Source organism: Dreissena polymorpha, chromosome 7 (assembly GCF_020536995.1).
Source record: "Dreissena polymorpha isolate Duluth1 chromosome 7, UMN_Dpol_1.0, whole genome shotgun sequence".
Classification (NCBI taxonomy): domain Eukaryota; kingdom Metazoa; phylum Mollusca; class Bivalvia; order Myida; family Dreissenidae; genus Dreissena; species Dreissena polymorpha.
This window is the reverse complement of record NC_068361.1, coordinates 107,003,317-107,021,664: the sequence shown is the minus strand read 5'-3', so window position 1 is coordinate 107,021,664 and position 18,348 is coordinate 107,003,317. Positions and strand designations below refer to the sequence as shown.

The 18,348-nt window shown below is 34.1% G+C and overlaps 2 protein-coding genes across 2 annotated transcripts in view; one reads left to right on the top strand and one right to left on the bottom strand.

The window, feature by feature from the left end:
* Nucleotides 1-923: 923 nt before the first annotated feature.
* Nucleotides 924-12,086, bottom strand: LOC127837191 (transmembrane protein 128-like). Its single transcript, XM_052364117.1, has 5 exons — nt 11,939-12,086; nt 7,947-8,077; nt 7,514-7,599; nt 5,980-6,147; nt 924-1,979 (listed from the first exon to the last, which is right to left on the bottom strand). Exons 1-5 carry the CDS (start codon nt 12,036-12,038, stop codon nt 1,874-1,876), a joined length of 591 nt encoding a protein of 196 aa, XP_052220077.1. The 5' UTR covers nt 12,039-12,086; the 3' UTR covers nt 924-1,873.
* The window catches only part of LOC127837188 (beta-alanine-activating enzyme-like), a 25,414-nt gene continuing 19,091 nt past the window's right edge, over nt 12,026-18,348 (top strand). The window contains exons 1-7 of the mRNA XM_052364114.1: nt 12,026-12,119; nt 12,362-12,396; nt 13,667-13,822; nt 14,677-14,768; nt 15,842-15,959; nt 16,994-17,214; nt 17,898-18,087. Coding sequence (XP_052220074.1) covers nt 12,373-12,396; nt 13,667-13,822; nt 14,677-14,768; nt 15,842-15,959; nt 16,994-17,214; nt 17,898-18,087 — 801 coding nt within the window. The 5' untranslated portion in view covers nt 12,026-12,119; nt 12,362-12,372. The remainder of the gene's footprint in view (nt 12,120-12,361; nt 12,397-13,666; nt 13,823-14,676; nt 14,769-15,841; nt 15,960-16,993; nt 17,215-17,897; nt 18,088-18,348) is intronic.

Below are 18,348 nucleotides of genomic sequence, written 5' to 3'. Positions count from 1 at the left end.
AAGCAATAGCTTTGATACTTAAGGAATAAAATGGACCTAAACACAAAACTTAACAAAATTTTTCAATTTTCTAAATATAAAAAGGGCACATAATTCTTTCAAAATGCATGCCAGAGTTATCTAACTTTGCCTGCCCAGTCCCATCATGATAGTGTACCAAGTTTGAATGCAATAGCATTGATACTTTATGAGAAAAGTGGAACTCAACGCAAAACTTTACCGGACGCCGATGCCAAGGTGATGACAATAGCTGATATTTTTTTTTTTTAAAATAGATGACCTATAAATGTCTTCCACAAAAAAGATTTAGTAACAAGGAAATACTGGAAATTGCAACTATAATTCAACAATCATCCCAACATTTACGAGTCTAGAAAGTTAATTAGGTAGAAGTGCTAGGACACTCTGGTTCCTCACATAATGCAGCCTCTGGCTAGGAAAGGACCTCATAAACTTCAAAATACACACACCACGATAAATGAAATGTTAAGATAACGAAATGTGATCAGCACCAGACTGAAATAGATTCTGAGCTATTATTACTCAGAAAAGAAAACATATTTATTGTATTTGTTTCATGTTAGTTTGTTTATATTGTTATTTACACGTATCTAGATATTATTGTATGAATTTTAATTTGCTGAATTAATTGGCATACTATTTTCTGACATACTTCTAACTTACTGTACAGTTTTAAATGCAAGCATAAACTATACCAACATGTTACTTTTTGCTTTTGAAAGAAAACACATGTAGAGTTTATAATTTTAATATTAAAAAAATGGTGCTAATAAATATTATTGCAACAGCTTTTAAACGCAATATATTATTGAAACAAAAACTAAACAACTAACTAGAACCTCTTTCACACAATACATTGTACTGCTGTTACTGTAAAACATTCAGTCCCAATAATCCGTTTACTTTTGGGAACAGCCTGTATAAGTTGCACATTTTATGCATGTATTTACAAATCATGTATAAAGCTTTAAATCATTCATTATTACAATAGGTCTACAATACATGTAAAGTAAAATTGAAAATAATTATTAATGGAAATATGCTGCTGTGATTTAATGCAAAAATCACAGTCATTAGAAAAACATTGCACATATCTGTTAGAAGATTTCTTTGTGGTTCCTGTAATACATTCCACTAATGATTACACAATGACATGACACAAAATACTGGTCTATTAACCCATTACCACTTAGATATGTATTTGTAGTCCCAAAGTTTAATTTAAGTTAAATTTAATTAAAGATGTTTGCTACTATATTAAAGTTTTAAAGGCTTCTTTGTCATCTCTTAGATACTGATGAGCAGCAAACAGCATAAAACCTTAACAGACTGCAAGTTACTCGCAGGCTGTTCTGGTTTTATGATGGTTGCAAAAGCCATTTTCACTTTGCTTCTTATGGGGGAAAGGGATTATAAATATTTTGCTTTGAAAGCCTTTGAAACACCTTTCTATATAAAACATGCTGCATTTTTCACAATATTAGAGATGGAATGTGTAGTTCATTATAAAACTGTCTAAAAACACTGAATATATGAAAGACACATTAGGTTGATCAGTTTCATTATGCAGTCTGGTAGTGAAATAAGTAAGCTCTTTCAACATCATACAAAACTTTTTGCATCCTGAATATTATCACATTATTAGAGATGTCCTTATTGATTGATTTTACTGAATGAATAAAACATATGTATACTATAATCACTTTTGTTCAAACTTGTACACGTCAAAAACCTTTCTTTTCACTATGCGTATGATCTTATATCACAATATTGGAAGATGTCCCTCTTCAACCGATTGGTCCAACCGAAAACCATCGTTTAACTGAAACCAGCTAACACGTATTGGTTCTATTCAGAAGTTGGGTAACATGGCTATAGTCACTACGATGCCCATGAACAAGATGAGTAAAATTAACGGAGTGAAGATTCCCCATACTGGCCACAGTCCTACTGTCATTCTGAAGCAAACAAATAAAAATAAACATATATTACAGTTATTTTGTCTCCAAAAATAATACTCTAATTTCACACTAACAAAATCATACTTCTAACAACATTTGAAATAAATTATTTTTACAAAATTCCTTTGCACCAGTCCACTTAGGACGTTTCTTTCATTAATATGTTTTATTTGATGGACACTTAATCAGAAAGAGGTCTATTTTGTATACCAGTACCTTCCTGGTACATTAACTACGATTCACATTTATCACACTTGTGTACACAAAGTAAAACTTCAGCTGCACCAGAAGCAGAGAATCTTAACTTTTGTCATAAGCTGAACTATATACAGAAGAAGTACATATTTATAGAGCTACTAGAAGAACATTTAATAAGGGATGTCATCTTGGTCATTCTGAATTGTGAGCAAATTATACTTCAACAAGGGCTGTTTGTAAAACATGCATGCCCCCCATATGGGCTCTCCGTTGTAGTGACAGCCATTGTGTGAGTATGTTTTTGTCACTGTGACCTTGACCTTTGACCTAGTGACCTGAAAATCAATAGGAGTCATCTGCCAGTCATGATCAATGTACCTATGAAGTTTCATGATCCTAGTCATAAGCGTTTTTGAGTTATCATCCCGAAACCATTTTACTATTTCGGGTCGCCGTGACCTTTGACCTAGTGACCTGAAAATAAATAGGGGTCATCTGCCAGTCATGATCAATCTACCTATCAAGTTTCATGATCCTAGGAATAAGCGTTCTTTAGTTATCATCCGAAAACCATTTTACTATTACGGGTCACCCTGAACTTGACCTTTGACCTAGTGACCTCAAAATAAATAGGGGTCATCTGCGAGTCATGATCAATGTACCTATGAAGTTTCATGATCCTAGGCATAAGCGCTCTTGAGTTATCATCCGGAAACCAGTTTACTATTTCAGGTCACCATGACCTTGACCTTTGACCTCAAAATCAATAGGGGTCATCTGCGAGTCGTCATCAATGTACCTATGAAGTTTCATGATCGTAGCCATTAGCATTCTTGAGTTATCATCCGGAAACCATTTTACTATTTCAGGTCACCGTGACCTTGACCTTTGATATAGTGACCTGAAAATCAATAGGGGTCAACTGCGAGTCATGATCAATCTACCTATCAAGTTTCATGATCCTAGGCATAAGCGTTCTTGAGTTATCATCCGGAAACCATTTTACTATTTCGGGTCACCGTGACCTTGACCTTTGACCTAGTGACCTGGCAATCAATAGGGGTCATCTGCCAGCCATTATCAATCTACCTACAAAGTTTCATGATCCTAGGCATAAGCGTTCTTGAGTTATCATCCAGAAACCATTTTACTATTTAGGGTCACTGTGATCTTGACCTTTGACCTAGTGACCTGAAAATCAATAGGGGTCATCTGCCAGTCATGATCAATCTACCTATCAAGTTTCATGATCCTAGGCCTAAGCGTTCTTGAGTTATCATCCGGAAACTATTTTACTATTTCGGATCACCGTGACCTTGACCTTTTACCTAGTGACCTCAAAATCAATAGGGGTCATCTGCTAGTGATGATCAATGTACCTATGAAGTTTCATGATCCTAGGCCCAAGCGTTCTTGAGTTATCATCCGGAAACCACCTGGTGGACAGACCGACCGACAGACTGACATGTGCAAAGCAATATAATCCCTCTTCTTCGAAGGGGGGCATAATAAGCATAACTACACTCTCTCTTCCAAGCACAATTATAACAAATTGATTGACAAAAAAGGACATTTTATTATATTTTGTGCAAAGTTGCTGAATGAGTAGATTATAACCTGATAATTTCACAATTACTTAAATGAAATGATTAGGTTTGATAAAAACACTCTGGCTTGGTGTTTCATGGGACTATTTTAAATGCATTCAAAAACAAGAGATGTGTTTGTCAGAAACACAATGCCCCCAATTGCGCCACTTTGAAGCCATAAATTTGACCTTTGACCTTGAAGGATGACCTTGACCTTTCACTTCTCAAATGTGCAGCTCCATGAGATACACATGCATACCAAATATAAAGTTGCTTTCTTTAATATTGCAAAAGTTATGACCAAGGTTAAAGTTTTGATGCCGCTTTGAAGCCATATATTTGACCTTTGACCTTGAAGGATGACCTTAACCTTTCACCACTCAAAATGTGCAGCTCCATGAGATACACATGCATGCCAAATATCAAGTTGCTATCTTCAATATTGTAAAAGTTATATAATATTGCAAAACTTTAACCAAGGTTAAAGTTTTCCACAGACAGAAAGTCAAAATATGCATTAAATGTAATGACGCTCAATTCAATTGAAAGAAAAAAAAGAAAGTCAGAATGTATTAAATGATATGAGCATTTTAGGAAAAGATATTGGTGTAAGACTGTATTACTTTAATTGAGGTCATAAAAGATAAAATATTTCAAGTGTGGCTTTGCCACTGGTTAACATAAACTATATGACCAATCATGAAATGAAAATATGATCTAACATGGAAATCAACAATTATCAGCTCTATCATTTGCTAATATATCTCATTAGAGGCCAGTTGAACATTTACATAATAAAGTTACATTTATAATAACATTCAAACTATGTTTCACAGATGGTGTAATGCCTATGGAAAGATAATAAACCTTAATCCACAGGAAACATAAACAAGATCTACCTCTATACACACTGAGAAATTTTTCTACCCAAGAAATGAACTTGTAAATGTAAAAATACCTACTAAGCCTGGTCCAACTTAACTCTTTCTTGCTCAGAAGCAAATTAAGAAACAAGATGTGTTTGTGAAACACAATGTCCCCCTGTATGATGTTTGACCTTGTAGGATGACCTTGACCTTGACCCTTAACCACTCGAAATGTGCAGCTCCTTGAGATACACACGCATTTCAAATATAAAATTGCTAGCTTCAATATTGCAGAAGTGACATTAAATGCGCAATTTTGACCCATATATTTGACCTTGAAGGATGACCTTGACCTTTCACCACTCAAAATGTGCAGCTCCATGAGATACACATGCATGCCCAATATCAAGTTGCTATCTTCAATATCGCAAAAGTATTCATAAAATAAGCGAATTGGGCCACATATATTTGACCTCTGACCTTGAAGAATGACCTTGACCTTGACCTTTCACCACTCAAAATGTGCAGCTCCATGAGATACACATGCATGCCAAATATCAAGTTGCTATCTTCAATATCGCAAAAGTATTCATAAAATAAGCGAATTGGGCCACATATATTTGACCTCTGACCTTGAAGAATGACCTTGACCTTGACCTTTCACCACTCAAAATGTGCAGCTCCATGAGATACACATGCATGCCAAATATCAAGTTGCTATCTTCAATAACGCAAAAGTATTCATAAAATAAGCGATTTGGGCCACATATATTTGACCTCTGACCTTGAAGGATGACCTTGACCTTTCACCACTTAAAATTTGCAGCTCCATGAGATACACATGCATGCCAAATATCAAGTTGCTATCTTCAATATTGCAAAAGTATTCATAAAATGAGCGATTTTGGCCACATATATTTGACCTCTGACCTTGAAGGATGACCTTGACCTTTCACCACTCAAAATGTGCAGCTTCATGAGATACACATGCATGCCAAATATGAAGTTGCTATCTTCAATATAGCAAAAGTTATTGCAAAATGTTAAAGTTGGCGCAAACAGACAGACAGACAGACCAACCAACCAACAGACAGGGCAAAAACAATATGTCCCCCACTACCATAGTGGGGGACATAAAAATGTATAACATGCGACTCTCACTCTGTTCAGGTTCTATGCTGTTTGCTGCTCATCAGTATCTTTGTAAATGAAGCTTTTAAAACTTGAATTAAGCAAGAAATGTATTTCATTTAATTTCATTTTCTAAGTGACTTCAAAAAGGGTCAAAATGTGTATATGAGTGGTAAAGAGTTAAACAAACTTGCCACACTTTCGTCAACTTACAAAATGCCTCCGACGACAAATGCAGCCGATGCAACGGGTATGGCAGCAGGATATTCCCTCTCCCAGTTATCAGAGCTGATCTTCTTGAAGTATGACAGGTACACAATCAGGAAAAGACCGATACCCATGTTGACACCGATGAGTATCACACCAGAGTTGAACCACATCCTTGAAAGCAAGTAAGCATAGGAGCTCATGGGGACGACACTTTCCGCATTAACTGGATTTTTAATAAGAATAGATTTCCATCAGACTACAATACCATAAAAGCTGAAAGTGTCGTCCCTGATAAGCCTGTGCAGACTGCTCAGGATAATTTGAGATGACACTTTAAACACATGCATTAAGCCAAGTTTTTGCAAAACATGACTGATATTGTGTAACACAATCCTAGTTTATTTACTGTTCTCCTTTGGCTTCCTTTAGGGGTCTTGTGAAATCTGACATGTTACTAATTGTTTAAACAATAGTTTGCACTTTGTGATTGCTGCAAACTGTCAATGAGCTAATATTGATGTGCTCTTACTTTAATTAACATTACTATCTTGAACTCTGGTATGAACATAATAAACTGTCATAAAAGCAAAAATAACAGTTATAACTCATAAGTTGCATTGCACTTATACTTTTTTTTAATAAATATGTTTTAATTATGATTGAACAATGTACACATTTGTCATATGATCCTCCTTTGTCTAATACAAATATCTTTTAAAAACACCTAGGACACATGATATTCCATAATACTTAAGATAAGACATTGAACAGTAAATTCTTGATTCCACTTATCAAACATTAAGATTTCACTATGGCAATTTTAAGAACTCATATAAAACACTAATAATAACCATTACATGTATTTGGATAAGAAGCAGACGTACAGGAAAGTTGGCACACCTAACAGACAAATGACAAATTGGTGTGGTATTTATATTTAAGTTATCAATCCAACTTACTTAAAACTTCTGCCTGTCATTTGTGGATGCAAAAAATGCCTTTTTGAATATATCATAACAATATATATATAAAACATCCGCCATTTAGGACTAAAATTTGTATACTGAAGTCTATCATGAAGCAAATTGTTTTATCTAAGAAATAAGATTTGTTCGTTGTTTCTCAGTTTGGGGTTAAAGAATTGTTTATTAACAAACACAAACATTTAACTTTCCCCAATGAGAAGCAAAGTGAAAATGGCTTTTGCAAACAGCATACAACCAAAACTGTCTGGTAACTCGCAGTCTGTTCAGGTTTTATGCTGTTTGCTGCTCATCAGTATCTAAGGTTTGGAGATGAAGCCTTTAAAACATGAATCTAGTAAGAAAGGGCTTTAATTAAATTTAACTTTCTAAGGGACCACAAATGCGTCAAAATATGTATGTAAGTGTTTAAGGGTTCAATGTTTGAAGATATCTGAACTTTAAACCCTAATGCCACCGGCAATAGTGACCACAACTTATTTTTAAAAGAATGGCTATATGTAACAATATTCAACATTCAGTATAATCTTCATAGATTATGTTATGCATCGTACCTGAGAATTCTGTGGTCATACATCAGTGCAAGGTAGAAGTCTGTGTAGTAGAAGACACCCATTGCAGCTATCAACCAACAGATGTTCTGGTTAAGATAAAAAAACATGATTATTTGATGATGTCTCCTTATTCTACAATGTTTGCATCCAACATTTGGTGCTACATGTATCTGTTACACATTAAGGCAATGGGAATAATGATATAATTAAATTCAGACTGGCTATATTTATGGACAAAAAAAAATTCTGCAACAGATGATTTCAAATTTTGTCATAGTTTATCACCAAAATAAACAATGATTTTTGTTCTAAATGAGTCATTCATAAAAATGCTTGTCCTGGAATGCTATATATACACAATAAACAATTCTATATTGCATTTTTTATATATTTCTTTACAATACTTCGTTGTCAAATGATCACTAATCAATACCTGGATGCTATATGCTGATTCTGTCCGTCTGTACTTTCTATGCTGTGCATCAAATTTCTTTTTTGTGTCGCTGTCAATCTGTTTGAACTGTGAGAGTTTGTCTGGGAAAAATTCTTGAACAATATGTCCACCTAAACAAGAAAGAAATTACTGTGACCGAATTCATTTATTAAATTCGAAATTCAACACATTCTTCACCCATTTATCATATAGGAATTAGGTACACACCATTGATGTTAAGAACACTTACAGGGAGTATGCATGTAAGATAAACAAGATGTGTCATAAACATAGACTGCCCGAGACACATGATGCAAACACCAGCTTTTTAATCCATATTTTAACATATAATTATATTCTATCTATAGCAGAAAAAAAGAAGGATGCAAATGATGAGCTGAAACATGGATGGCGTAAAAAAGGCACGTTAAGCATCACAGTCTGTGGCTTTTACCCTGGATCCTTTGCAATCGCAGTAAATGAGCTTATTTCCAACAGAATGCAATTTAAGTATTAATTTTTTTTAATTTAGGACAACTGTGTAATTTAAATTTCCAAAACATTCTTTTTGTTACGAATACAGTTGATTTTTGTATAACGGATAGCTAAGGACTTCGAGTCTCATATCAACGTAAACACCATGCTTTCAGTAATTAAACCATTAAACCTAGATATAATAAGACACATGTCTTTCCTATTGAAAAATGCCAGCGGTTTTAAATTTCCGAAAAAAATAAATATTTGTTTACAGCATGAATTTCATGGTACACTGATTCAGCCATTATCGGATCGCTTAGGTCTTTATCGGATTACATGTGTATCTTGTTATTTCTTGAAATTTGACACAGCATTTGTAAAAAATAATTGCAATATATGTACATTTCCAGAAAGGAAATTCATTTCTGTGTTTAATAAGACCAAGTTCATGGAAATCGCTGCACAATTGATGAAGTATTGGCTGTTCAAAGTGATGCATTCTATATTCGGGTCATTTTGAGTTGAATACCTTGTTATATATATATAGATTTGATAGTGAAAAATATGTTTACAGAGAAATCGTTTGTTCATTATAATTTGATTATTTTTCATCAACAATGATGTTTTCACTAATCAATATCATAGCCACACGCTAACCACGTGTATTGGACAACTTCAATTGAGTTTATATTTATTTTGAGACAATCCCCACAATCCTGAATATTGGTCACCACATGTCCTTTATTCACTAAATCCCGAGTTGCAGCTTTCATGCTTATTTTATATGGTATGCATCAATTTGGTTTCTGAGCATTCTTACTTTTGTAAAGGACACATAATACTAAACTATTACATCAATGAACATTATGTTTACCAAGCAAACTCTGCAAAATTCAAGAAACCATTGGTCTGCACTTTTCCTGTCATCACATAAACGGTGCGTACATAACGTGACCTTGTTTTGCTTTCAAAAAAAGAAACAGTTGTAAACATTTACACACATCAACAAAAACATGAATCGACTTAACAATGATAGGCTTTTTGTATTCAATTCAACTATCAATCTTAACATCAATAAAAGTATTTTGCAAAACACGTTTAACAGTATCCGTTACTCAACAAAATCCGCTATACACCAATCGACTGTCAGCCTATGAAAATATTATAGACTTATTCATAACAGAAAGAATATTTTGGAGATTTAAATTACACAGTTGTCCTAAAATAAAAATTATAACTTAAATTGCATACTGTTGGAAATTACTATTCTCATCACAAGTAAAACCAAAATGTATCGTATCCTCGAGTCACCTGTTTCGGTCGATGTAACAAATAATCCAAAATATTTTAGATTTAATACACTTAAGTCGGCAAAATAAAAAATACGCACAGCAAGACTTATTTAATACAGCCCATCAATTAATTTATTGAGATCGTTCAAGTGCTTCCCCTTTTTTTCCAAGATTCTGCCATGAAAACCTACGAGGAAAGTTGTGTACTGCGTCACCTGTTTCGGTCGATTGACTCACCTCAATATTTCGGCGAGGGTTGTCATAACAGTTACATTAAAATAGCAGTGACTGTAGCAGGCTTTGGCATACTCGGAACTATCGAAAACAAAGTTTCTGTATGTTGATGATATTTTTGTAAAAAGAGCACAAAACAAGATGCGTTTGTGAAACACAATGTCCCCCTATATGATGTTTGACCTTGAAGAATGACCTTGACCTTGTGAAGGATGACCTTGACCTTTCACCACTCAAAATGTGCAGCTCCATGAGATACACATGCATGCCAAATATCAAGTTGCTATCTTCAATATTGCAAAAGAATTCATAAAATAAGCGATTTGGGCCACATATATTTGAACTCTGACCTTGAAGGATGACCTTGACCTTTCACCACTCAAAATGTGCAGCTCCATGAGATGCACATGCATGCCAAATATCAAGTTGCTATCTTCAATATTGCAAAAGTATTCATAAAATGAGCGATTTTGGCCACATATATTTGACCTCTGACCTTGAGGGATGACCTTGACCTTTCACCACTCAAAATGTGCAGCTTCATAAGATACATATGCATGCCGACCTTTCACCACTCAAAATGTGCAGCTCCATGAGATGCACATGCATGCCAAATATCAAGTTGCTATCTTCAATATTGCAAAAGTATTTATAAAATAAGCGATTTGGGCCACATATATTTGACCTCTGACCTTAAAGGATGACCTTGACCTTGACCTTTCACCACTCAAAATGTGCAGCTCCATGATATACACATGCATGCCAAATATCAAGTTGCTATCATCAATATTGCAAAAGTATTCATAAAATGAGCGATTTTGGCCACATATATTTGACCTCTGACCTTGAAGGATGACCTTGACCTTTCACCACTCAAAATGTGCAGCTTCATAAGATACATATGCATGCCAAATATGAAGTTGCTATCTTCAATATAGCAAAAGTTATTGCAAAATGTTAAAGTTGGCGCAAACAGACAGACAGACCAACGGACCAACAGACCAACAGACAGACAGGGCAAAAACAATATAAAAACTATAGTAGTGGGGGACATAAAAAGTAATAGCAAAAATGATCAAAATGTCGATGGTAATCAATTCAGATTTAAATCTGAACTTGTTGTGTCCTTATTCAGGGCCCTCAATCTATTAAATCTGCCGCCGAAATTCGGCGGCAGTCCCCCACCTGAAAAGTATACTTTTTTCCCCTTTTGGGGGGAAAAATTCCCCCTAAAAAAAAAAAAAATTTTTTTTTTCAATAGAAAGATGTGTCTCATGATTATTATATCTCAATTCTAGGCTAGATTGAACTTTACCGGTACGCAGTTGTTTACCACTATCGACAAAGCGGGGGGGGGGGGGAGGGAGGAGGGGGGGTAGCCCCCGATACTAAGGAAATATATAGGATAAAAAGGATTATAAGGTGTTGCGTTAGTTGTTATGTGTAAGTTGTGTTAAGGGTTAGGGTACGCTGTTTGATGTTAAGTTTTGCGTACAGGTAATGTTCAATCGTCCCCAATTCAATTTCAATTTAATCTTTGCAAACATACTAAATTATGAAAAATGCAATGAATATAGTGCAAATGTGTACAAATGCAATAATGAGAGAGTAAGTAAAAAAATCCCCAAAAAGGAAAACGCTGCGAAAATCCCCCCTCCTAAGGGCTGCAGACCCCTTCCCCCAAAGTAGTGTGAGGGCGCTGTTATTTTTTATAAACACTGCGAGTAGCCGTCGATGTTGACATTTGCTATGTACAGACAAAACATTGACGTCATTCGTCACTTGGATAGAGCGCACGCGCAATAAATCTACCATCGACCGAAATAGGTGACCGACCGAAACAGGTGACTGGACGATACTACAACGCACTATTTATAAAAAATCCGAAATCATTATGTCTAAACAACTATGCCACATACACAAACAACCCATACAATTATGATATCACGAAGATCGTGATATAATTTTTAACAAAAATGTAAATCACACCAGGATCAACTTGATCCAAGTATTCTCCAGCAATTTTTCTCTGAACTCTTCTATGAATTTCATGTTGTCGACTTGTTTCGGATTTCGTCTGAGTCGCCATTTTATTATTAAATGCTACTTACTTAAAATGTTCGAAAGCCATAGACGAAAAGTCAGTCGCTGCTGTTTTGTCAGTGTACGGGTACGATATCATGGATCCGTTTTGTTATGTTATTCTTAAATGCCATTTTATTTTTTACACAATAATTCATTGAACCGTAGAAGAACTTTTATTGAAAGTTTTGAAGCTAATATGTGTAGTTTTACCGTTTCGTACCCAACGTTTATTATTCATAACATTCCTGTTCATACCCATTGAACATATGCCTAAAATATCGAATCCAATTTTACGACGTCACAATATCACTTTTCGTTCTGTTTCAGAATCGGAGATAATGGAAAATACAACTTGTTTTAAGGTAAATTACTTATACGCAGCGCTAAGCCTAAGGATTAGTTTAAACCTATTTATTTTAGCTTGATTGCATTTGAAGTACTAACTACTTATTTGCAACGCTCTAGAGTTCATTTTCTGGGCCTATAACCAGTACTAGATGTCTTTGGAGGAGATCTAATAAATCCTCCCACAGTGGGGATCAAATCAATGACCTCGGTCCCTAGCGGACTTTTTACTGCACGACTGAGTACTGCTACTACTACATGGCTATTGATGTATAAAATAATTACTTGTTCAATCTTTGATAGTGAGTCAACTATAATTAAGTATTAGGCAACTTAAAACTGGTTGAATCATTATGTTCAAAGACTGAACCCTGCTAATTGTTAATTTAACCTCGGGATATAGTTTTAAAAGACTCAGGATTAACTTTTTTCCAGTGAAGTTTTTTGTGCACATGTTTGTTTTCAATTACTGTAGACTGAAATTAGCTTATCAAACAAAATCATGGCATTGAAAAAAAAGCCACATTTTAGCGAATTTGAATACACTTTAAATAAACTATTAACAATATGTTACCCCCATTATCATTGATTGAAGCTATCTTTGACTGTGACCATAACTTTTATTTATTTTCCCCTACCGGTTTCACGGGAGGGGACCTATGGTTTGCGCTCTGTGAGTCTGTCACACTTTTCTGGATCCTGCGATAACTTTAAAAGTTCTTCATATTTTTTCATGAAACTTGAAACATGGATAGATGGCAATATGGACATTATGCATGTCATTTCATTTTGTTCCTGCGTCAAAAATTATGGTTGCTATGGCAACAAATAGACTAGAAATACTGCTGAAAATGGTGGTTTTCTGGATCCTGCGATAACTTTAAAAGTTCTTAATATTTTTTCATGAAACTTGAAACATGGATAGATGGCAATATGGACATTATGCATGTCATTTCATTTTGTTCCTACGTCAAAAATTATGGTTTCTATGGCAACTAATATACTAGAAATACTGCTCAAAATTGTGGTTTTCTGGATTCTGCGATAACTTTAAAAGTTCTTAATATTTTTTCATGAAACTTGCAACATGGATAGATGGCAATATGGACATTATGCACGTCATTTTATTTTGTTCCTTCGTCAACAATTTTGGTTGCTATGGTAACCAAAAAAAAAATATTCTGAAAATGGTGGAATTTCTGACAATGGTGGAGCTGGTAGGGGACCATATTGCTTGACAATAGCCTTGTTTTTAAATACTTAATATTGTAATTCGTTCCATGACAGATCACTGGTCCAGTTTATGACGTCAACGGTGTTACTCTACACAGTCTGGTAGAAGAAGCTGTAGCTAAACATGCAGAAAATGATTGTGTTATTTGTGATAAAGGAACCACTCGGACTTGTCTAACATACAGCCATTTATGGGACCTTGTTTTGAAGGTACATAGTATTTTTGTGTTTGCTTGAGTAGAAATCAAAAGATGAGAAAACTACATACAATAATAATCAAGTTTAAAGTTTAAGTTGAATGTTAGAGAAATGAATAGTTTGAATGTGACCCATGTTTCTGCTTCCAAGAGCTAATGTCACCTGAGATTGAAATAAAAAGGGACTTTTTTTAAGTGTTACATGAAATGCCTTAAATTGCTAGATTTCTACACAGGAAATCAAGGGCTCAATAATTATAGAAAGAATAGAATTCGAAAAAAGTTTATCTGTATCAGAGGTTGAAAGGCTACCTCTGTCACCACTTATCCATTTGTACTGTTATAAATAGGCATGCATTCTATGCTTAAAATTAGTGATCTACTGGTTATTACAAAATTGAATTAAATCAACGGAAACGTTCCAAATTATTGTTTTAGTTTGCTTATGTAATGCTTGATTGTTATATATTTCAAATGATAATTATTAATTAACGAAACTGTGTTTTCCTTTTTGATTCTTTAGCATTAGTGTCATTTTGCTCCCTGGCATACAGTGTTCTTTTATTTGTACAATATTAGTGTCATTTTGCTCCCTGGCATACAGTGTTCTTTTATTTGTACAATATGTACTATTGTGACAAGGTCTCTTTAAATAGGCTTGCAGTAACCAAATACAATTTTGGTGTGCCTATATATTATATGAGAGAACTCCAAATTGTTAGTTTTTTACCTTTAAATAATAATCATGAAAGTGGGGACATTTAGATAAAACTCACTTAGAGTGTATCTATTTGTAAATGATAAAACACGCTTGGGTGTAATTGTTTTTCAAACTATTATTTATAAATTGTTTTCGATTGTTTACAGGTTGAGCATGAGTTGTCTCCATTTGTGATCAAAGGGGAGGTGGTTTCATTGTGCCTGAAAGTGGATGAACGAATGCCTGCAGTTCTGATTGGGTACAAGTATAGTACATTTAGTAAACTGATAGTTTAAAAAAGTATTTGTGCAAATTTCAGCAGTTTCTGATTTGGTTATGGTGTAGAATAGTTTATTAAATGAATAGTTTACAAAAATTATGTGTGAGAGATCCCCTAAAATGTCTTTAGTAATTGGGTCAATCTTGCACAATATATGAGCATCATTATCAATAACCCAGGTTTGTTTAAGAGTGGACTGCATATATTTGCAAATTAGCCTCCTACATTACCATAATCTTTCATACATGAAAGTGAAACATAATTTTAACATTTTAAGAACATGTTTTGCAAATTTAATTTAATATGTATTATTGCTAAGAACTTTGTTACTTATGACATATGACAAGTACATAAACATATTTATTATTCTCACTTGCACCAGTTTGAATTATTTTCCTTGATAGCAAGACTAAAGAATTACTGTGTAAAATTATGTTGACAGTCTTGTGAAATATCAATTCTTGTTATGGCATTTTTCAGTTATTGAATTTCATTCAGAAATGTATTTTCCATATTACATCTATCTTTATGTGTATTTAAGAATAAATTCTTGATTTATTATTGTTGAGTGGTCAAAACTAAACACTGTAGTTCAGATGTATTGGCTGCATTCTACCACAGCATAGTAATCCCAAGTTTTAAATAGCAATGCATCAGAACGACAGAGTTGAAACATTTACAATAGAATTTTGTAATGACTATGCAATTTTTATGTTTATTCTCACATGATAAAATTGTTGTGTAATTTAAATGAAAAATATATTCAGGGAACCCCTTGGCTTGAAATGGCAAAATTACTTTAAAACATAGTAATTATTTTCATTATGGCGGTTTAATGAGGGTTAAGAAAGAAAAAGCTGCAATTAAATAAAGATTAAAATTGCTAATTTTTTAAATGGCTGCGCAAGCCCTGATATTTTGCTATGGTGTGCTCAGATTCTGGATTGTTTCTGAATTGATTAGAATAATTTGTACAAGCTTATTTTGTACTTAAAAAAAAAGGAAGATCTGTAAGTGTCAAGTGAGAATTTCCTATACATTATGTGTTTCAGTATTCTGAAAATGGGGATGGCATTTTACAACTTTGATGCCAAGAGCTGCTGCTTTTCTACAGAAATCACGAGTCAGCTGGGATCAAGGGTGGTTATCGTTCATCAAGATTTTGAGAAGGTTTGGAATAAAGTGGTCTTGTTCTGGAGTTACATGTTAATATGACATTAGCCTTGAATTATTCTTTATTGTTTTAAGTTTAAACATATAAGCTTAAAGCAAAATTAAAGGTTTTGAAAACGTTATTTACTGGTTAATGTTCTGCACTTTCTTTATGATTATGAGCTTATTTGATACAAAAAGAAATATTAAAAACTTGTGTTATATATCTTTTCCACATTTAAAAATGTGATGCAATCCAAAGTTGTGAACTTTGATATTTGTATATGTAACCCAAATACCACAAAAACATCAGGGTCAATTGTTACCCATGACATGCAAAACAAAGCATATTAGTCTAGAGAATGTGTTGTTTTTTACAGTTCATAATAATGTATTATGCTATGTGTGTTTTTCTGTCTCACTGAAGATAAGATAAATACACTTTAATAAATATATAAACCTTGCTTTAGGAAAATAGAAGTTTAATGCATGTGCATAAAGTGTCGTCCCAGATTAGACTGCTGAGCAGACTGCACAGGCTTATCTGGGAGGATGCTTTATAATGCACAGGCTTATCTGGGAGGATGCTTAATAATGCACAGGCTTATCTGGGAGGATGCTTTATAATGCACAGGCTTATCTGGGAGGATGCTTTATAATGCACAGGCTTATCTGGGAGGATGCTTTATAATGCACAGGCTTATCTGGGAGGATGCTTTATAATGCACAGCTTTATAATGCACAGGCTTATCTGGGAGGATGCTTTATAATGCACAGGCTTATCTGGGAGGATGCTTTATAATGCACAGGCTTATCTGAGAGGATGCTTTATAATGCACAGGCTTATCTGGGAGGATGCTTTATAATGCACAGGCTTATCTGGGAGGATGCTTTATAATGCACAGGCTTATCTGGGAGGATGCTTTATAATGCACAGGCTTATCTGGGAGGATGCTTTATAATGCACAGGCTTATCTGGGAGGATGCTTTATAAACATGCATAAAACACAGTTTTTTTCAGAGCAAGGCACAATTTATATTTTGTTTTACAGAATGTCGCAGAAGCACTGGCGCAGAAAGAAATGGTATTTGAACAGCATACTGTCCATGATAATGACCTCCATGACCTTAGTGTTTTCGTGATAAAGGAAAGAGAGAGGAAGTTCTATGATTGTGGTTTGGCATATTGTATAACTACGTCAGGCACCACTGGCCGTCCAAAAGTAATTCAGGTCCCTCATTCCTGTATAGTGCCAAATATTCTACATTTAAGGTAAGATAATTATTAATTTACATTCATTAATTTGTATGTAGGTCTAATTTTTACAACATTCAATTGAAAAATGTGTGGCCATTGTGAATATTTAAATCTATTCAACTGTTTGCCATTTTCTCATGTCAAATCATAAACCCGCATTCACATAGCTAATTCCCGGAGCATGTGTGCAAAATTTGTACCCAGTGAATTTAAAATGAATCAATAGTGTGATGTTTAGATTTTTGAAAAACATTTCATATCTGAGCTTGAGCACTATTAACCGCTTCTATGTATTTTTTACGATGAACACAACATTATACAATAAGATGCAATATTTTGTTAAAACAAAATATGACAGAAAAAGCATGTATTAAATAAAATCATTTAATCAGCATTTTTTATGTATAAAACTAAGCTGACATGAGTTTGTTTTTTCTTCGTGGAAAATTGAAATATTTAGCACTAGCCTTAATCTAATTTCATACTTTTATGATTGATAAAATGTCAAAAAAACTGTAAAAAAAAACAAGTTCACCAAGGTTTATTTATTTAATGGATATCAATTATTTTAAAACAGTCCAATACATTTTATTTGTTTCCTAGACATTACCACTTTCATCCATGTTCATTCATGTTAAACACTGTTTGAGTACTGCAAAGGCAGTGCAAAACAGAAATATTGATTGATATATTTTCAGAAAGATTTTTAACTTGACCCCAGCTGACCTTGTTCTTTGTGCCACAACCTTGACCTTTGACCCAATGATAGTTGAAATATTTACGACCTTGAGTAGCGGAGCGTCTCTCTTAGTTGTCTCCCCTGACAAGAAAATGAATGCTAGCCTTCTTCTTGATACCATCGTCAGAAATAAAGTCACTGTGATGCAGGTATAAATGACATTCATTGTTTTCAGGTGCTTTTTGTTTCAATTATGGTTTTAACAGCTATTTCTTGACGCTATATTTCTTCATGTTAATGTAAAAAATGCAACTGATTTGATTGCAACCATCATAATGGCATCTTACATTGACTCAGAATGTCTGTATATGAAAGCAGTTGCCTTTTGAATTGATGAGTTGATTTTGACAAATTAAAACAGGTTGGATTAAAATGCAATTATGCTTCAAAATCATAACCTCAGGCATGTC